The following is a 21,754-nucleotide window of genomic DNA, read 5'->3' as shown; positions in this document are numbered from 1 at the left end:
GGATCATTTACTCATAAACTGTTAGAGCTGCCAGGACCTTCCCTTAAAGAACATTCTAGTCTAATCCCTCATTCTACAGATGAGGCCTAGGAGGTCACCTCTCTTGCTTAAGGTTGCATAGAGCCAAGCCTGTTTCTCCAAGCTCCCAGGCCCAACATCCCTGAATCAGGGGCGGCTCTGGCTCTGAGGTGCTGAGGCAGCTGGTCATAGGAGCCTGAGTCCTTTCTTGCTGGGATCTGTCCATCTTCCAGAGAACTGTTCAGCTCAGTCTGCTAATGTACTTCATCCCAAGGACTCCTTTCTGACTCCTCAGTAGATGGGGCAGATATTTCAGGAATAGGACTGAAATTGATGCTGCCTTCTGGGGGAAAATGCGCAACAGCTCCTTTGGCCTGTCTGATGGGTGTCTTCACAATGGCACCACTGTCCACTGTCTTTCCTGGCAGCATCAGCCATTCTCACTCTGCAGTTATGTGCTTAATGGGTTATAGCCAAGGGACCTGGCAAAAGATGTAATCAAAACCCTTCTATATCAGAGTCACAGCCTGGAACATACCTTGTATCCATTTGACAAGAGCAACAAGTCCCAATAATTACTCAGATAACTGATTCAGATAATCTGGGCTTCTCTTTTTCTAGGATTTAGGTAGGAGTTTGTATTGGTCAGTAATTGGGAAACCAAACCACTCTAGGTATTTCGGACAAAGGAGAATTTCATACAGGGAATTGATTACAAAAATATAGGAACAGCTGGAGGAGCACAAACACTGTTACCAGAGATTAATTACAGCAGAAAACCATACCAACCAAGGGCTAGAGGAGCAAAAGTGGGATGGTAGGGTTACCCAAAGTCCGTAAACCCATCCTTGATGCTGACATTTCTGTAACCATCATGGATAAGGAACCCAGGAAACCTGCATTGCAGCTCATACAAAACATTGAAACATAATGGTTTCTACCTTCTTTCTGCCTTTTATTCTCATGAGAGTGCCTCCTGTTGGCAAACCTGTCTGGCACCCAGCTGGCAAAAGGGGTGTGAGAAAAATTTTTGAGACTTTCAGAACAGGCAGTAAAGGGAAGATTATAGGAGAACTGAGCACCAACAGAATATTTGGCACAGCAAACTTTTTTCTCTGAGGTTTTAGAGGTCTCCCCCTGAATCACTGTAGTTCTCAGTGGAAAGACCAAAGAGGGTCCTAATCAATGCATGTGGGTAGAATGGCACCAAGGCTGTGACCCGGGCTATACTCCTCTTGAAGGACATGACCTAAGGCCAGATGTTCAGGTCAGAAGGGCCCCTCTTAGTTGTTGCTTTCAGTGTCTCCTCTGTGACTTGGCACATGCAAGCTAGCTCTTCAAACGAACTCCCACAGGTTCTGAATCTCTCCTCCCTCACACTGGAAGGGGCAGAGGTGAGGGAAGAAGAGGAGAGGCTGGAAAATCTTTCTGCTAAGCAAGCACTGGCAGAGAGTTCTCTAGGGATCCCACCGTTCAAGTGTCCAGATTGTGTGCAACAATGAAAAGAAATGCTGATGGTTCTTAAAAAGCAACAAGCATGTCTTAAGCCAGACCAGATGGGCCTGGAACCTTCCCAGAGGGAGAGACAAAGAGCTAAGCTATGAATACCAATTTCAGGGGGTTTATCTTAGAGTTTGCCAGGGCAAGGTGCAGGCATATTTGGGGGAAGGGCAATTGTACATGCAGTTCGGTAGGAGTGGCAAAAAGGGGACTAGTGAGCCACAGAGACCACAGAGCTCCCAGGAAAAAGAGAGATGGACAAAACAAGTGGGCAATTCTTTTTGATTTTGATGCTAGAGAAGCTCTAGTTTGTCCCCAGTGAATTTTATGCCAGAGATGTCGTTGAGTCTTTTGGCTTTACATGTATTAAATTAGTTCAATAGTTTTGTTTGTGGGTTGGCAGGGCTATGGGATCCTTAAGCATAACCCAGAACTCCAGCCTGTTTTAGGAGCTGACACATGGTGGCTGAGTAGTTCCCAGATTTCCACACACCCTTGAAGAGTGCTTCTTGGCCAGAGCTGTGCTGAGTACTGAGAATATCATCCCAGTTCTCCACTAAACCCTCTAGACCCAGAGAGAAGAGAGAACACTCAGTTTACTTTTGACTCCGAGCTGGTCAGTTCTGTGGTCTGGCTAATTTGAAAGGACCACGAGTTAAAATTGATTTTCTTATGCAGACCACACTCTGGCAGTGGACTCAAATCCATGGTTATTTCAGAAACAGATATAGATAGAAATAAGTCAATGTAGTACAAAAAGCATACTGCAAATTGCAGGAGAGTAAAGTATTTAAAAAGCCACAGCTTGCATAGATATAAAAAAAAACCCTAAGAATATAACGACTATTGTTCTGGGGGTGAGGGGGGAATATTTTTTCTTACTTCCCATTTTTAGTCACTTTTGGTTACACTGGCATTTAGCTAGAACAATGGATGGTTAGAATTACCAACCCTCCCGAAGAGACCAGATTAGTAGACACATGACCTCTCCTTCAGACCAACACTTTTTCCTAGGCCAAAAGAGGAGAAAAAAATCAAAGTTTAAAAACCATGGACAATGAGAACCAAGCAAATGTCTTTGATATGCAAATAGCCTCATGTAGTTATTTTAACAAAGGACACTGTACAAACCAATTTGTATTCTGGAATTGCTCTCTGCTTGTTTTGTATTTCCTATGGAATAGAACAGATGGAGAATTAACAAAATGAAATTCAGGACTAAAATAATGTGTGAGATATAAGATAAGAAAATTGATGGAATACTTTTCTGGCTTCCCAACTATCTGAGAGCTGGTTTTATCCAGTGACCCATAGGGAACTTTGCTGAGCCACACTGTATTATTTCCAGATATTCAGTTGAAGACACAAACATCATGCATGGGGCTCAGAATAAATGTATCAGTGTTTTATGGCACATGGTCTTAAATTATGCTAAATTTTTCCTGGGTTGACAAATACATATATTTTTTGCAAACTCTCAATAAGCTAGTTTCAACTTAAAACAACTCAATTGACTGAGATACCAATCTGCTTTTTACCTGGCATGATTGGTTAGTGCAAACAGAGCAGGTAGACTTAGAGTAAGGAACCATCTCTAATATCCACATATCACCAGTGAAATTGTAGTTCTGGTGAAGATGCTGACTTTTATTTGTGGAATTCATTGCTTCCTTTCTTGACTCTTTTCTCCATTTGGGAAAGTTTTTAAGTCTCCTATATGGTGCCAAAGAAATGGAACCATTTCCTAGAGACAGCCATAATGATTACATACTAGCTGGGGGAAGTGAACAGTTGGGCAAGTTTTCAGTGTCCAGGTTGGATCTGCTTTGGCAATCACTCCCTTCCCATGCCCCATGAAGGGATCGCTTCCTTCCTCCATCACCAACCTCAACTATTTTATAATTGCATCAGTAATTCACTGCTACACAAGAGACCACCCAAAACTTAGTGGCTTCCAACAACCATCTTATTCCTCCTGGTTGTTTGGATCGGGAGTTTGGGCAGAACTCAGTGGAGACAGCTCATCTCTGTTCCACATAATAATGGCTGAGCTGACTGATTGGGTTGGAGGATTCAAGATGGCCTCACTCACATGTCTGGCATCTCAGCTGGAGGTGGCTGTATTAGCTGCAGTTTGTCTTTCTCACTCTCCCTTTTCATAATGTCTCTTCTTCTCCACATGGCTTCTCCCGTCAGATAATTGGACTTCTTTGGATGGCAGCTGGCTTCCAAGATAATAAAAATAGAAGGTACCAGATTCTTTAAGGTCCTTGGCCTTGCAGAGTGTCACTTCCATTTCATTCTTGTAGTCAAAGCAAGCCACAGGCTGGCATAGATTCAAAGACAGGGGGAAAAGCCCCCCACCTCTTGGTAGGAGGAACTGCATGTACATAAGGGGATGATGGGTAGCCATCTTTACAGGAAATTTGCCACAATATTCTTTGTTAGAAATCAGTGCTTGGAAATCATTAGTGAAATACTTCTTGGAAGATACCATGCAAGATGCTCTATAGGAGTAATTTGAAAAAAAATAGGTGTCATTGCTTATAAAACAGTTCAGGTACTGTTAACAAGGTCAAAATCATAATGCTTAAATGAGATAGAAGTTTGATTCTCATATAAATGTTTAGGCTTACGGGGTCCAGGGCAGTGTCCTGGGCCCAAACTCCTCACTTGTAATTCCATCCTCAACTTGCAGCTTTCATCCCTCAGTCTAAGGTGGCTGCCCCAACAACCTAGCACATCCACATAAAAAACCAGGGTGGAGGAGGAAGGGAAAAGAGAGAAGGGTACACTCTCCCAACCCCTTTTAAAAGCATAACCCAGAAATTGTACATGCCACTTTTTCTCACAGCCCATTAGTGGAACCCATCACATGGCCACACCTACCTTTAAGGAAGGCTGGGAAAGGTAGTCTTGATTCTGGAAGGCCAAAGGCCTAGGCAAACTTCTGCTATAAAAGAAGGGGGATCAGATAAGAAGGAGGTAATAGAGCCACCAGTTTCTGCCATGTGGACTGTACAGATTGAGAGGAAGTTGGTGTGAAAGATAAGCTGGGATAAGAATATCATCTTGACTTAGAATGAGGTGGAGAGAAGCAACCCCACACCAGGCCAGGCAGTCTCAAACACAAGTTATTGTCATGTTCTGAAGCACCTATTAACCATATCTCTGGCAGTCATCTTCACATGCACGTCCCCACTGGAAATCTATTAAAGCAAATGTTTTAGGATGCCATTAATTTATAATGTTAGTTTAAAAGGTTTTTTTCCCTTGTTACTTGTTGGCCAGGACATTGACCTTTTGAACCTCCTCATCTCCACTACCTACCTGGCTGGACATGTTAAGGATTCTCAATCCTATTTCTCAGATAAATAGTAGTTGATACAGTGCAGTATATTTGTTTCTGGTATTTTCTATGCAGAGAAAAAACCAGAGTTCAGAGAAGGAAGACAGTTTGTCAGATGTTTCCAATGAATGGGGCAGAGGCCAGGATTTCCACCAGACTTTCAGAATTTCCACACAATAACTGGCTCTGTGGGCATCCTGACTCAACAGGGAATCATAATTTTGTTTCTATAGCAACTCTGTTCAGTTCATTCATGGAAATTTATGATGACTTCTAAAAAGGAACAATGACCTTGGCTGTGTAATAATAGGCTTAGGTTCCTGGAGCATCTGCTGAAGGGCCAGTCAGCTGGTCTCATTGGCTGAAGGAGGGGCCATGGTGCTTGAGGATGCAAGAGAATTGAGGCCTGCTGCTCTCCAGGGATTTATGGGGAAGCCCGAGCAGGCAACCACAAAAGAATGTGTGTGCAGAGGTTGGTGCTGAACACTAGGTCAGCAGCAGGCAGACACACAGATGTGTTTGGCTTACTAAAATAATTCGGAAGAATGTGATCATGTTTTCAAATCCCAGGCCACAAAGAAATTTCAAAAGCAAGGAAATGCATCCCAATCTATAAATGGGGTGATGGTAACAGTATTTAGTCTAGTGGGTGGTTGTAAGAACACAATGAGAGAATTCAGGGATAGTACTTAGCACGGGGTGGGCATGTAGGAGGGTTCAGTACATGTTAGCTTTTATTTTTCATGGTTGATTTTTCTTTGTTTCTGGTTTGGTAGAGCACTGCTTCTGAAAATCAAGGTAAGGTTCGACTGATCATTGTTAGCCGGACATAAGCAGGTTTAGGGAAGCGCTGAGCTTCTTCACCCAGATAACCTAAGTTGGGGGTTGTTTGCTTACCATGTCAGCATGTCTGGTTGATGCAGAAAACAACCCATTTCATGCAGATGTTTAGTTTCTATGACACAGAGACTAAGAGCATCTCTTCACTCTGATAGTGTTGCTGCCAGAAAATATGGTGACACGCTGTAATTTTACGTTGAACTCTATCTCCTCTCCTTGGTCCCCCACCCTTTTGCTTTAGATTTTTTAAAAATAAATATGCTTTCTGTGATGAGTTTGCTGGCTATATTTGACCAGCAGGGGTCAGGTGTTGTGTACTTGTCTTTCTGAGTCACCCAAAGCTGTGAAATGTTCATCCAAATTAGAAAAGTCTGTCTTCCATCACCTATCATAGTGGGAAAAAAAGGATTATTTTTTAAAAGCTTGGCAACTGAAAATAGATACCTCAAATGCATTTAAAGCCACTTCCATATTATCATAACCTTTATATACTTTATCGGTTTTAAGAAGCCTATTTTTTCACATTTTAATATCCCTGAAATTGGAATGCATCTCATGATTGATAGGGACTTAGATTCAATAAAATATGGTAGTTATTCAATTTAGGATTAGTGTATTAAAGCTGCAAATTCACACTCCATTGAAGCATGACATAGAATGAAAATGAATTTGGATAGCTGAAGGCAAAATTGTTTAACAAAGTATTCATAATTTATTACCCTAAGTAAATGAGAATTTGCTAGACAAGACACAAGAGAAAGTATATGAAGACTTTCCTTGGTGCACTTAGTCTGTAAGATGCTTATGATTCCAAGTCAGATGACATTTAATTTTCATTCGGGTACAGTAGCACTTTCATGATTATCCGTTGAACATAAAGCAATGTGCCTCTAAATGTTGTTAATTTGTTGGGCCCTCTTTAAATCCATTCTCTACCTGCTGAAAACCATCAAGTGGAATTTTCAGAAGTCTGAACTCCCCCTTCTTGTGACTTGACTTTAGCTGTAATAAAATGCAATCCAACCCAGTGAGGAATGGACATCTTATTTATTTCTGGCACTCATTATCAACCCATCTGTGAGCATGAGGCGGCAGAAATTCTATTACCAGGCAGAGAAGCTAGCTACTCAGGGAAATTTGGGATGCCTTTAGAAGGCCAGAGCCAAGGGGAAACGGCTGTCCCCAAACCAAAACCACAGATGGGGTCCAGTGGCTTCTAGAGGGGAGAGTGGACCCAGACTGACTATTGTTCCTTGTGAGATATTGAGTTTGCTAGGAACAGACCTAGCATGGGGAGAGCAAGCTTGTCCCAGGAGTGAGTGCTCCGACTTGGGTTATAATTCACACTATCACCCCCTACTGCCAGGCCTTAAATGAATCCCGTGAGCTCTCTGCACCTCAGTCTCCATATCTGTCAGATGAGAGCATTGGGTGGCTCCTTTCAGACTCCACAGAACTTGATTTTGCCTGACGGGGCAGTGCCATTTTCTCCCTTGGGTCATAGTTCATGTGTAGTGACATCATCCCCCTAGTGGACTACTAACGCTGAGAAACACCTGATTCTCTTGCGTTTGCGCAGCCCCAAGCCCACTGGTTGGAATGATGCCTGGGTAGGGCAGGCGCTCTGTAAAGATTTGTTGCCTTGAAAGCAGCAGGGACTCACTATGGCTGAATACCTTCCTGTTGGGTTGCTGCTGTCTTGCCAACAGTAGGTGGAGGTGGGAAGCAGGAGGAGGAGTTGCTGTACCTAGTGAATTGTCCCACTCAGATGCCTAGCAAGGCTGGCTGATGGCACGGTTAGCCATGTGCCCGTTGAGTGCTCAGTCTTCAAACTCGGCAGGAGAGAGATTTCTTGATGGTGAGAATATCCCGGTTATATTTTCAGATATGGAACCTCCTCGAATCAAGTGCCCGAGTGTGAAGGAACGCATTGCTGAACCCAATAAGCTGACGGTTCGGGTGTCCTGGGAGACCCCAGAGGGAAGAGACACAGCAGACGGCATTCTGACTGAGTAAGTGCAATGTGGCACCTAGGGTGATGCTGCCTCTCTTCTGTGAGACATTTATTACCCAGAGTGGGGAAAGTCTATCTATGTTGGTCTGTTTTTGCTGTTGGCACAGCACTCTTTTAGCGCTTCCTCATTTATGCTTAATTTTGCTCCATGGTCGTCTTCACCATCTGACATTCTACATATTTATTTCACACACACACACATCTTTATTGCCTTTCTCTACTACATTTTATTTACTGCCACCTCCCTGATGCCCAGAACTGTGCCTAGCACATAGCTGGTGCTCAGTAAATATTTGTTGAGTGAAACAAGGGAATTAAGATCGGGTGGAGGGCAGAAGGGAAGAGGAGGGACAGGAGGAGGAAGAGGAAGCCAACTGGTTAATTCAGAGATAGAATCACCCCCATTGCCTGCCCAGGGGGGCCCTAGTCATGCTGCAGGCCTTACTCAGCCCTTACTTACCTCCGTGGGAAGCCCCTGTGCTGCTCGCCTTGTGCTCTGGGAGTAATTTAATGCAGAACTTTCCACCCCTTTTCTAGCACCTCCTTCTTTCAAAATTTTGCTTTTTAATTTTTTTGAGAACTCGTGACCACATCAAACACAAAAGGTAAAACAGAGAGGGTATCTCCTGCTTTCTTCCCCTCCTCAGCCCTATTCTCCAGAATTAGCTGCATTAATAGTCTGACAGAGATCCAAAATGCTTTCAAAAACAGATGGTTCCCTTCGGTGAAGTTCAGCTACATGTTGTTCTAATCTAACATCTGGGCCTGTACCCCTGCAGCTATCTGGTTGGTCTCCATGTTCCCTGGAGGCCACTATTTCATGTCAGCACATTTACATCTGTGCCTTCAAGTTCACGGCCCTGTTAGACCTCCCCACTGAGTTTCCCTCTGTGGACAAAGGGTACTTCTGACTTAGCCCCTGGTAACCCATACACTGGAGAGAAAGACTTAACTAGAATCTTATCAACACAGGCTGGCAAGAAAAAGCATCTTTAAGCAATTACTACCAATAACAGAACATTTCTAATAGGAAGAGGTTGACTCTCTCACCCCTAGCAGGACATTTTGTTCCTACATCCTGATAATTTTCTCCCAGTGCATCATCTAGTTTAGATAAGATTACTACTTGTGTTCTCCTCTTGCAATTCTTCAAAGATAAAGTTTAAGTGTAGTATTAAGGAAATTAATTTTTGCTGTCATATACACATGTCACAAACCCCTAAGGAGAAACTTTAGGCAATTAGGATTAAAAAAAAGTCATGGTTGGAATAATTAGTGATTGGGTTTTATTTTTTTATTGAGTTATTATTGATATACAATCTTATATTGGTTTCAAGTATAGAAGTAGTTCCACAATTACCCATATTATTAAGTCCTTACCCCCACTAGTACAGTGTCTGTCAACATAGGAAGATGTTACACAATCATTGGCTATATTCTTCATGCTGTATTACTATTCCTGTGACCAACTTATATTATGATAGAGAATTTTTGTGCCCCTTTTTCCCCCTCACCCTTCCCACCATCCACCCCATTCCGTCCCCCATGGTAACAAGCAGTCACTTCTCAGTGTCTATGAGTATACTGCTATTTTGTTCATTTTGTTTTGTTTTTAGATTCCACAAATAAGCAAAATCATATAGTATTTGTCTTTCTCTGCCTGCCTTATTTCACTGAGCATAATAGCCTATAGGTCCATCCATGTTGTTGCAAATGGTGGGGTTTCTTTTTTATGACTGAATAATATTCCGTTGTGTATATGTACATCTTCTTTATCCATTCATCTATTGATGGACACTAAGGTTGCTTCCATATCTTCTTGGCTATTGCAAATAGTGCAGCAACAAACATAGGGGTGCATATATCTTTTCAAATCAGGGATTTTGTTTTCTCTGGATAAATTCCTAGAGTGGAATTACTGGGTCAAATGGTATTTCTACTTTTAGTTTTTTGAGGAACCTCCATACTGCTTTCCACAGTGGCTGCACCAATTTACCTTCCCACCAACAGTGTAGGAGAGTTCCCTTTTCTCTACATCCTGGCCAACACTTGTTATTTCTTGTCTTTTGGATAGTGGCCGTTCTAACTGGTGTAAGGTTATATCTCACTGCAGTTGATTTGCATTTCCCTCATGATTAGCAATGTGGAACATATTTTCATGTGCCTGTTGGCCATCTGTATTTCTTCTTTGAAAAAAAGTTCAGGTCCTCTGCCCATTTTTTAATCAGGCTATTTGTTTTTTTGGTGTTGAGGTGTATGAGTTCTTTATATATTTTGGATGTTAACTCCTTAGTGGATAAATCATTTACAAATGTATTCTCCCGTACAGTAGGTTGCCTTTTTGTTCTGATGGTGTCCTTTGCTATACAAAAGCTTTTTAGTTTGATGTAGTCTCACTTGTTCATTTTTTGTTTCCCTTGCCTGAGGAGATGTGTCCAGGAAAAATTGCTCATGCTTATGTTCAAGAGATTTTTGCCTATGTTTTCTTCTGAGTTTTAGTTTCATGACATTTAGATCTTTGATGGGATTGGGTTTTTTATCTATCTTTGAATATTTGGGCCCATCCCCTAGCATATAAAAGGGTCTTAGATTTTTACATCTGTGATTGCTATTGAGATCCTATATAATAAACACAAAATATCAGGTCACCAGATGACTCTATTTGTCTAGTGAGGATATTCACCTTGGCATTTTATGGGTAACCTGTATGTCATGGTTAGAAACATGACATTTTTAAAGAGCCTATTTGTAGCTCATATCTCTTGGTTCAGAGCAGCTGTCTGCTTCCAGAGTTGCACAGCCCAGAGCCGGCAGAGGCCTGGAGCAGGGTGCTGTGGGGAGTGCACTGTGGCTGAGCAAGGAGCTCAGAGAAGGCTTTCTTGTCCTCTTTTCAGCTCTCACGTGGGCTCCTTGCCTCTGCAGCATTGCTCTTGGGACCCCTTTCCCCATGCAAGCTACTCTTACTAGTCGCCTTCTAAGAGGGAAGGTTCTAGTGTCAAGCTCTGAGACAAGTGCTTCCTGTTGGTTCTCTTACTGACTCATCACTGTTGTTCCATGTCACAGATGAAGTGATCTCCAAGAGGTTAACAGCCACTCATATCTGAAGCATGATTCCTCCCAGGTTTATCTGCATTTAAACTGTGCTTCCTGATGACCTTAAAGCATTGAAGGCCCAAAGCAGGCCCAAAGCAACACATCTCTAATGGTGGGGTTTCTGGCACTTTTCTAAGACCACTTCATACTTTGTAAACAACTACTTTGTCTACCTTATGGGTAAGGCGCTCCTCGGTGGTGACCGTCATAATTTCCTATGTCCATTATTAGCAAATACACTCATCATTCCAAAGAACTGTAGAGAGAAGGGAAACTCTCTGTTAAAAAACAAATGAAACCTAGCATTTGATAATGCTACACCTATTAGTGTTCTTATCAGACAGCCAAGAAGAAAAATACTGAAGTCAACCTAGCCATGTGGTCTTGGATGAGGTCCTTAACCTCTTGGTGCCTCACTTTCCTCATCTGTGAAATGGAGATATTAATACCCACTTCATGGGGGAGGACTGAAGTAGGTACTGTTGGGAGGATTAAATAAACTAATATACATAAAATGCCTAGAATTGTTCCTAATAGATGTAAGGTTTATTTAACTACAAAAAAACAATTATAATTTATTATTACTATTACTACATTGGGACAGCCAAGGAATTACACTGAACTTACCCTTTTCTCAGGGAAGATCTCTACTGGCCCACAGAGAAAAAACAAAGTTCTAGCACCCTTTGCAGGCCCAAATTATCGGTGACTGCTTGGACTATATTCTCAAATGATTTTCCTCACAGAAAATTTTTTCATCCCCCACAAAATGAGGCAATTCATGTCCCCACTGGAACAAAGGAGGGACTGGAGGAAGCCTGGGGCCCTGGGCTCTTAGCCTCTCCCACCCTTCCTGCAAGAAAAATGATCTAATCTCCCCGGGAATCGGGAGCTCCCATTTTCTGGTGTCAAAGTGCTCTTCCAAAATAGAGTAAAGTTGAGGAATTCTACTCTTCCAGTAACCTTTGTTTTAGTCAACTGGGCTAGTGGCTGCCCTCAGTATCTCCACATCTGGTGCAAGAGTGGATGCTGGACCGCTATGGCTATAATGAGCATCTTTGATCCTTAGGCCCACAGTGGCCTTTGTTGTTGGGCCCACATGATCATCTTTGGTATTCTTTCCCCCTTAAAGTGTTATTCTACAAGGCCTCCCCCCAGGCTCGAATTTTCCAGAAGGAGACCACAAGATCCAATACACAGTCTTTGACAGAGCCGAGAACAAGGGCATTTGCAAATTTCGAGTTAAAGTAAGAGGTAAGAATACTGCTTATTGGTTTTTCCCCTGTTGACAAGAGCAAAAGGAAGCAGGTCCTCCAGTGAGAACCCTCTGGGTGCCCACTGCCCTAACGATGCTTGGCAGCTTTGGACTAGCCTCTGATGATGAGGCTAGGGGAGGTGGGCCATCTGGATGCCTGGATTTCACAACCCAAATCTGGTTGAGGTTCAGTGCTGGCAGATTATTTAAGTAGTTCAAGAGAGCAGTGAGTAGTCTCCCAAGAGCCGACAGCTGGCTCTCCCAGAACATCAGTGGGTCACTTTCCCATCCCTGGGCTTGGGTAGCCCCCTAACGCCTGCAAGTCTTCCTGTAAAGGCAGGTAGAAGCCTTTAGTCTACCTGGAAAAAATCCAGGTTTCTAAGGTTTGTTTTATGCCTCATGGTTTGGGCAGCTAAGTACTGATCATTTTTTCTCTTCTGGGTGCTAAGGTCATTGAGCTCAGTGGTCTTGCCAATACAAACAGTGACCATTCCAAGGCCCACCCACTGGCCAGATAGCTGTCCTCACCCTTGCTCAATTCACAGGCCAGTGTGGAAGCCTGCTTGCAAAACTGGTGCCTCTGAAATCCTCATCTTCCTTGGTTACTCTGTGGAGGGGAGCTCAGCACTGAGTCCCCTTTGGGCTTGTGTCCGTACAGTCAGACGCTGTGGCAAACTCAATGCCCCGGAAAATGGTTACATGAAGTGCTCCAGTGACGGCGATAATTACGGAGCCACCTGCGAGTTCTCCTGCATCGGTGGCTACGAGCTACAAGGTAGCCCTGCCCGAGTGTGTCAGTCCAACTTGGCTTGGTCCGGCGCAGAGCCCACCTGTGCAGGTATGTGTTTGGCCCTCTCTGCAGCAGAACCCTTTGCTTCTAGAGTCCAGTGCAGGGAGGGGGCTTCATTCTATACTCTGTAAAAGGTTCAGTGCCACCCCTCTTCTGATGGGTGGCTCCCTGCTGCAGCTCATCTCACCCACCCTTCCTGCTTTGCTTCTGCCTGGCTTCTCATTTCTCTTTCATGTCCTCTAAGGAAGAAGCTGGAGGTGGAAGCCCGGGGCCAACCATTAGCGACATTATGAATCAGCCAAGTCGGCCCTAGTTACCCTGTTCCTCCCATCTACAAATGTAAGGATCTTTCCTAGGAAGCCAGTACACAACTGTGTGCAGACGATATAGTGCCTACCTTGCATTGGCTTGAACGTCACACAGACCTTGGCCATTCAGAATCTTTCCTGCTAAGTTCGTATGAGAAAGATAATACCTACCCTACTACTCAGGGATTAGATGAGGTCATCCATCGAACAGTGGAATACGGCAGTGCCCGGCATGGGATAAGGTCTCAAGTCTGGTTGGCTCTTATTCCTGAGGAACAAAAATTGGGCTGCGTAGTGATAACTGTGTGAAGTTTGGATGAGCCAAAAAATCCTGGATCTATCTTATTTATACCGTTCACTTTTTTTTCTCATCTCCTGGTACTTTCTCATCTTTATGCTTTCCCTTTGATCCCAGCTATTCAGAATTAGGTGAGAGTGAGCAGGAGACATGTACATCATCAGCTAAATGCCTGAGGTTCTTCAGTTTTGTACATTAAAGTAGAAAAAACACTCTTTCCTCCCCTGTCACACTTTCTGAGGGAGAGTAATGACCACACCCCAAAGATGGTCACACTGTATGCCCTAAAACCCAGAAATATTCACCTCACCTGGCAAAAGGGACTTTGCAGGTGTGATTAAGTTCAGGATTTTGAGCTGTGGGGAGGAGCCTGGTTTATCCAGGTGGGCCTGATGTAATCACAAGGGTCCTTATAAGGGGGTGGGGGCAGAACTTCTGTCAGGCTGAGAAAAAGATGGTGGAAGTGAAGTCAGAGAGAAGAGAGGTTTAGAGATGCTGTCCTGCTGGCCTCGAAGATGGAGGAAGGGCCATGAGCCCAGGAATGCAGGTGGCCTCTAGATGCTGCTGGCACAGGTGAGGAAACAGATTCTCTGCTAGAGCTTCTGGGGGGAACACAGCCTTGCCAACACCTTGACGTTAGCCTGGTGAAAACCATTTCAAACTTCTGCCTGCCAGGGCTGTAAGAGAATTTGTGTGTGTTAAGCCACTAGTTTGTGGTGATCTGTGACAGCAGCAGGAGGAAACTAATATACCTCCCCATGCCTCACCTGGTGCTTCAGGGACCTCATCCCGAATGAACTAACTCTGTATCTCAGGGTTTACTTCTTACACGTAGGGTTCTGTGTGTGATTATGGGCTATGTTGCACCAGAACAAGTAGAGTTTCTGAGCCATGTGGCCATTTCTAATTCCAGCCATGAATGTCAATGTGGGCGTCAGAACAGCAGCTGCACTTCTGGATCAGTTCTATGAGAAAAGGCGACTCCTCATCGTGTCCACACCCACAGCCCGGAACCTCCTGTACCGGCTGCAGCTGGGCGTGCTGCAGGTGAGACGGGGCAGGGCCTCGGTGGGAGGGGACCTCCGCTGGGAAGGGCCCAGCCATTTCCTTAAAGCGAAGGCCAGATTCTGAGCCTCATCCATTTGCTGCAAGCTGCAGGAACGGGCACTTGAGAGCTATCACTGTTCAAATCTGGTTCTGGGGTATAACTTGATTAACATTGACTCCCCAGAGCTAACCCAATCGTTTCCAGCTAACAAGGTTTGTCTGTCTTCACTTATCAGTCTAATGACATTCTGTCCAGGCCCAGCCAAAGAACAATTCATTGCCTTTGCTGAACCTGTCCAGGATATCCCTGGGCTCAATCACTTGTTTGCCCAAAAGGCTGGCTGAAGGGATGAGGGGAGTCCCGCAGCCCTCGGGCCCCAGACCCTGCCCCCATGGTATCAAGACCTCTGGGTGGTTCCTAAGCACTTTAAAGTTTGAGAACTTTTCTAGTAAGTGTGCCCATCTCAGCTGTGTAAGCTTTGGAGCAATAAAATGAAGCAACCAGTGTCTCTTGGAGGAAAAAAAACCCTATATAAACTGAAAGGCTTGAACTAGAACTTGCTTGAGTTTGTCCTGAAGCTGGTTTGCAATGAGACTAAATGTTAAAGAGGCAAGGTGTTAACGCTGGGTCATGGACTTGGTGCTGCACATTTTTTAAAGGAATATTTCACTTATTACAGTGAATAGAACTAAGTGTTAAGAACAATTTTGGTTTAACCAAATGCTATAATTTTATTTCTCATTTCAGCATAAACAGTCAATAATGAATGATAAGTCTTATTTCATCCCCCCATATAATTGAAAGCCTTCTCATGACCTCTGAAGAGCCATGCAAAAATTTTTAGGCTCCTTTGATAAGAACCTAGTTCACTGTGTCTTTACCCCCAGTCCCTGCCACTCTACCTCCATCCTTGTGTCCCTCAGTCTCAGCTGGGGACTTGCTCTTCGTGGCACCACAAGCCCACAGCACCCTGCTGTGTGGGAAATGCACCCTGCTGGTTATCTGCCATGATCATACATGTCCTGATCTCTTCTTGATTCCATAGAAAAAATAAGCCCAAACAACTTGCTCTTCCTTTGCTGTAAGTGAAATTTTAGGTGGACACAGATACACTCATGCATTTGTGCATTTATCTAGGCTGCTTTAGCACTGCAATGGCATGTAGTACAGTTAGGGCACAGACCATGCAGCCCCATAAAGCCTCAAATATCTACTGTCTGGCTCTCCACAGAAAATGTTTGCTGACCCCTGTCCTGATCTATCCCATTCCATCAGGTACTTGCTAAATTACTAATCAAATAGTTGGATAAGATATTTGGTGTCAAGCTGTTTATATGTGACCTGCCCCCCCGCAACATATTTGCATTGGGATTTTAACCAGAGCCTTCAAGGAATCATTTGACTTAGATGGCTCAGTTAGAATAACAAAAACACACATTTCTACCTTTTCTAGTGATTCTGTCACCCCATATAGGAATGTTGCAGTGGAACTGTAGTAAAAAAATTGATTTTCCAATAATTCAGGAGATTAAATTTTCTTTTTCCATTTAGACAGATTCATCTTATGTTACTTTTATGTTCCCTTATTGCCATTGCTGCTCCTGATGAGACCTCCAGGCACAGGGTTAAGCTGGCCACATTCACGGGGCTCTTGCCAAGGGCCAGCTCAGAGAGCTAGAACGTTTTTTCCTCTTTTTTTAAAACTGAGGTATAATTGTCATGTAAGACTCTTACCAGTTTCAGTTGTATGATACAATGATTTTATATGTATTATCTATATTGCAAAATGCTCACAACAGTCCAGCTAATAGCCCTTACCATACATGGTTGTAGAATTTTTTGTTCTTATGAGGACTTTTAAGATCTACTCTCTTACCTTTCAGATATGCAAAAACAGTACTATTAACTGTGGTCACCCATGCTGTACATTCCATCCCCAGGATGTACTTATTTTATAACTGGAAGTTTGTGTCCTTTAGTCCCTTTACCCATTTTGCTCACCCCCTGCCCCAAACCCTAACCTCAGGAAAACACCGGTCTCTTCTCTGTGTCGGAGCTTTGGTTTGGTTTTTTGTTTTAGATTCCACATATAGGTGAGATCACACAGTATTCGTCTTTCTCAGTCTGACTTATTTCACTTAGCATAATACCCACTAGGTCCATCCATGTCGTCGGAAATGTCAAGATTTCATTCTTTTTTAATGCTGAGTAACATTCCCTTGTGTATATGTACCACATTTATCCATTCATCCATTGGTGGGCATTTAGGTTATTGAAAACATCCTGTGTGCCATTGTGACATTATCTTTTCTCTGCATAGATCATTTTCCCCCAGTTTTATTTAGATGTAATTGACATACACCACTGTATAAATTAAGGTGTACAACACAATGGTTTGATTTACATATACTGTGAAATGATTACCACAATAAATTTAGTCAGCATCCACCATCTCATACAGATACAATAAAAAGAGAAAGCAAAAAAAATTTTTCTTGTGATGTGAACTCTTAGGTTTAACATTTTTTAATTTTATTTTTAAAAATTCATCTTTTCAAAATATTTTGAGGTATGTACAATAAAAGCACAAATCTTGGTATACAGCTTGATGAATTTTGCCATGTGTATAAACTCATATAACCATCACCCAGATCAAGATATTGAACAGGTTTGACTCTTAACTTTCATATAGATCACATGGCACTGTTAACTATACTCACCATGCTGCCTATTACATCCCTAGCAAATATTTATCTTGTAACTGGAACTCTGTACCTTTTGAACACCTTTCTCCAAACCCCCCAAACCCTGCCTTTGGTAACCCCAAATCTGATAGTTTTCTATGAGTTTGTTCTGTTTTCAGATGCCGCAGGTAAGTGAGATCACTCAGTATTTGTCTTTATCTTATTTCACTTAGCATAGTGCCCTCAGGGTCCATTCATGTGGCAAATGGCAAGATTTTATCCTTTTTCATGGCTGAACTATTTCATTGTGTGTATGTGTACATATGTATTTTCTCTTTATTTATCCATCAATGGACCCTAATGTTTCCATATCTTAGCTATTGAAAATAATGCTGCAGTGAACACGGGATTTGCCTATATCTTTTCAAGTTAATATTTTCATTTTTTTTCTGATAAATACCCAAAGTAGAATTGCTGGACCATATGGTAGTTCTATTTTTAATTTTTCAAAGAGCCTCCATACTGTTTTCTATAGTAGCTGTACCAATTTACATTCCCACCAACAGTGCACAAGAATTGCCTTTTCTCCACATCGTGATCAATATTTGCTCTCTTGTCTCTTTTGATGATGGCCTAACAAGCATGAGGATATCTCATTGTGATTTGATTTGTATTTCCTAGTAACTACTGCTGTTGAGCATCTTTTAATGTACCTGTTTCACGTATCTTCTTTGGAAAACTGTCTATTCTTTTCTTTTACCATTAATTGGATTATTTGAGGGTTTTGTGTTTTTTTTTGCTATTGAGTTGTGTGAGTTCTTTATATATTTTGGATATTAACCCCTTATCAGATAACATGGTTTAAAATATTTTCCCATTCTTGAAGGTTGATTCACTTCGTTGATTATTTCTTTTGCTATGCAGAAGCTTTTTAGTTTGATATAGTCCCATTGGTTTATTTTTTATTTTGTTGCTTGTACTTTAGGTGTCATATCCAAAAAATCATTACCAAGACCTACATCAACTACATCAAGGACTTTTTTTTTAATGTTTTCTTTTAGGAGCTTCATGGTTTCAGTTCTTATGTTTAAATCTTTTAATCCATTTTGAGTTAATTTCATTAATATCCAGTTTTTCCAGCATTTATTGATAAGACTGTCTTTTTTCTCTTGAGTATTCTCGGCTTCTTTGTCAAATATTAGTTGTCTGTATATGCTTGGGTTTATTTCTGGGCTTTCAGTTTTGTTCCATTGATCTATGTGTCTCCTTTTATGCCAGTACCATACTATTTTTAATATATAGCTACTATACTGTAGCTTGAAATCAGGAGGTAAGATGCCTCCCACTTTGTTCTTCTACTTTAGCTCTTTGGGGTCTCTTGTGTTTCCATGTAAATTGTAGGATTGGTTTTTCTACTTCTGTAAAAAATGCTATTGGAATCTTGATAGGGATTGCATGAATCTATAAATGGCTTTTGGTAGTATGCACATTTTAACAATATTCTTCCAATCCATGAAAAGGATACCTTTGTATTTAATTATGCCTTCTTTGATTTTTTTATCAATGTCTTGTAGTTTTCAGATTAGGGATCTTTTACTGCCTTGGTTATTCCTATGTATTTTACTGTTTCGATGCTATTGTAAGTGGGATTATTTTCTTTTTCTGATAATGTTTTTAGGTTATAGAAACCCTAGTAATTTTTATGTGTCAATTTCATATCCTGCATCTTTACTGAATTCATTAATTAGATCTAACAGTTTTTTGGTGGAGTCTTTAGGGTTTTTCTCTATATAAAATCATGGCATCTGCAGATAGAGACAATTTTACTTCTTTCCAATTCTGTTATGTTTTATTTCCTTTTCTTGCCTGATTGCTCTGGCAAGGTCTTCCAGTACTATGCTGGGTGGAAATTGTGAGACTGGGCATTCTTGTCTTGTTCCTGATCTCAGAGGGAACATCTTCTACCACTGAGTATGAAACTAGCTGTAGGCTTATCATATGTGGTCTTTATTAGGTTGAGGTACTTTCCTTCTATACCTAATTTGTTAAGTTTTTATCATGAATAGATACTGAATTTTATCAAGTGCTTTTTCCTGTCTTTATTGGGATGACCATGTGACTTCATCCTTTATACTATTCTTATATATCACATGAATTTGTATATGTTGACCATGCTTGCATCCCAAGAATAAATCCCACTTGATCATGGTGAATGATCCTTTTAATGTGCTGCTGAATTCAGTTTGCTAGCATTGTATTAACTTTTGCATCCATATTAATCAGGGATATTGGTCTGTAGTTTTCTATTCTGGTAGTGTCCTTATCTGGCTTTCATATTGGGGTAATGTTGGCTTTATTAAGTGAATTTGGAAGTATTCCATCCTTTTCAGTTTTTTGGAAGAGTTGATGAAGGACTGGTGTTATTCTTTAAATGGTAAAATTTACCAATTCTGGGCTTCTTGTTCATTGTGAGGCATTTTTATTACTGATTCAGTCTCCTTACTAGTAATTGATCTATTCTTATTTCCTATTTCTTCATGGTTCAGTTTTGGTAGTTTTTATGCTTCTAAGAATTTTTCCATTTCTTCTAGGTTGTCTGAATTTTGGGGGCCACATGTTCAAGGTAGCCTCTTATTTCTGTGGGATCAGGTGTAAAGTCTCTTTGTTATTTATCATTTTGATAAATGGGGCTCTCTTCCTTGGTTAGTCTAGCTAAAGGTTTGTCAATTTTATCTTTTGAAAGAACCAACTATTAGTTTAATCTTTTCTGTTGCTTTTATGGTCTCTATTTCATTTATTTCTGCCCTAATATTTATTATTTCTTTCCTTCTGCTAGCTTTGTGCTCAGTTTTTTCTTTTTCTAGTTCCCTAAGATGTAGAGTTGAGTTTGGGAAATTTCTCTTTTCTTAATGTAGATGTTTATTGCTATGAACTTGCCTCTTAGAGCTACTTTTGTTGCATTTCATAACTTTTGGCATGTTGTATTTACATTTTCATTTGTCTCAAGATTCCTTTTTATTATCCCTTTAATTGCTTTAATCCATTAGTTATTCAGGAGAGTGTTGCTTAATTTCCATCTATTTGTGAATTTCAAATTTCCTCTTGCTATTGATTTCTAGTTTCATATTATTGCAGTCAGAGAAGATACTGGTATAATTGCAGTCTTTCTGAATTTGCTAATACTTGTTTTGTGGCTAAATATATGGTCTATCCTAGAGAAATGTTCTGTGAGCACTTAAGAATGTACATTCTGTTGTCAGAATGTTCTGTGGATGTCTGCTAGGTCCATTTGGTCCATAATGTTCAAATCTGTTTTCTTATTGATTCTGTCTGTATAATCTCTCCATTACTGAGAGTGGGGCATTAAAATCCTCAACAATTACTATATTGCTGTTTATTAGTCCTTTTAGCTATGTTAGTTTTGCTTTATATATTTAGGTGATCTAATGTTGGGCACATAAATAATTATAATTGCTTTTTCTTTTTGATATATTGACCCTTTTTTGTCTCCTACCATTTTTAGATTAAAGTCTATTTTGTCTGATACAACTACCCCTGCTTTTTTATTTTTATTTTTTGGTTTATCATTTACTTGAAATATCTTTTCCCCATCCCTTCATTCTCTGTATGTGTGTCTTTAAGGCTAAAAGAGTCTCTTATGGGCAGCATATTGTTGAATCCTATTATTTTTTAACCTGAATCGGCCATTCTATGTCTTGAGTGAAGAATTTAACCCATTTACATTTGAAGTAATTATTGATAAGTAAAGACTACTGCCATTTTGTTAATTTTTTTCTGGTTGTTTCATAAATTCACTGTTCCTTTGTTTTTTACCATGCTGGTTTTTTGTGTGTTTTGATGTCTTAATGGTGTCAGTATACTTTGACTTCTTAATCATGTTCTTTTGTGTAATTCCTACATGGTTTTTTCCCTTGTGGTTACCATGACACATAAAATATCTTAATTATCAACATCACTTAATAATCAAGTTGATATAAACCAGTATCAACTTCAGTAAAATTCCTAAGCTTTTATGCTTTACTTCTCCTCCTTCTTACACATTAGATTATTGATGTTACATTTTACATATTTTTTATGTTGTGCCACTAAAAACATTGTTATAGTTTTGGTTCTTTTTACATTTGTTTTTAACTTTTAAACTAGAGTTGTAAGTGAATTATGCACCACTGTTACCATATTACAGAATCCACCACTGACTTATTTACCATTAGCAGTGAATTTTACGCTGACTTCCTGTTTTCATGATTAATTAGCATCCTTTTATTTCTACTCAAAGAATTCCCTTCCGCATTTCTTTTAAGGCAGGTCTAGTGGTGATGACTTTTGTTTGTTTCGGAAGGTCCTTTGCCCTCCATTTCTGAAGGACAGCTTCACCAGGTAATTTCTTTGACAGGTTTTTTCTTTCTTTCAATATTTTGAATGTGTCATTCCATTCTTTTTTGGCCTGAAAAGTTTCTGTTGAGAATTTTATTGATAGCCTTATGGGGGGTCCCTTGTGTATAACTTCTCTCTTTTCTTGTGCTGCTTTAAAAATTC

General features: G+C 41.0%; 1 protein-coding gene across 2 annotated transcripts in view; it reads left to right on the top strand.

The window, feature by feature from the left end:
* SRPX (sushi repeat containing protein X-linked) overlaps positions 1-21,754 on the top strand; it is a 106,249-nt gene that overhangs the window by 77,016 nt on the left and 7,479 nt on the right. For both annotated transcript variants that reach the window (XM_036879489.2, XM_036879488.2), the window contains 4 exons: positions 7,593-7,719; positions 11,947-12,068; positions 12,728-12,907; positions 14,379-14,512. In XM_036879489.2, coding sequence (XP_036735384.2) covers positions 7,593-7,719; positions 11,947-12,068; positions 12,728-12,907; positions 14,379-14,512 — 563 coding nt within the window. The remainder of the gene's footprint in view (positions 1-7,592; positions 7,720-11,946; positions 12,069-12,727; positions 12,908-14,378; positions 14,513-21,754) is intronic.

This window comes from Manis pentadactyla, chromosome X (genome assembly GCF_030020395.1).
Source record: "Manis pentadactyla isolate mManPen7 chromosome X, mManPen7.hap1, whole genome shotgun sequence".
NCBI lineage: Eukaryota > Metazoa > Chordata > Mammalia > Pholidota > Manidae > Manis > Manis pentadactyla.
The sequence above is the reverse complement of the archived record's forward strand: the minus strand, read 5'-3'. Positions and strand labels throughout refer to the sequence as shown.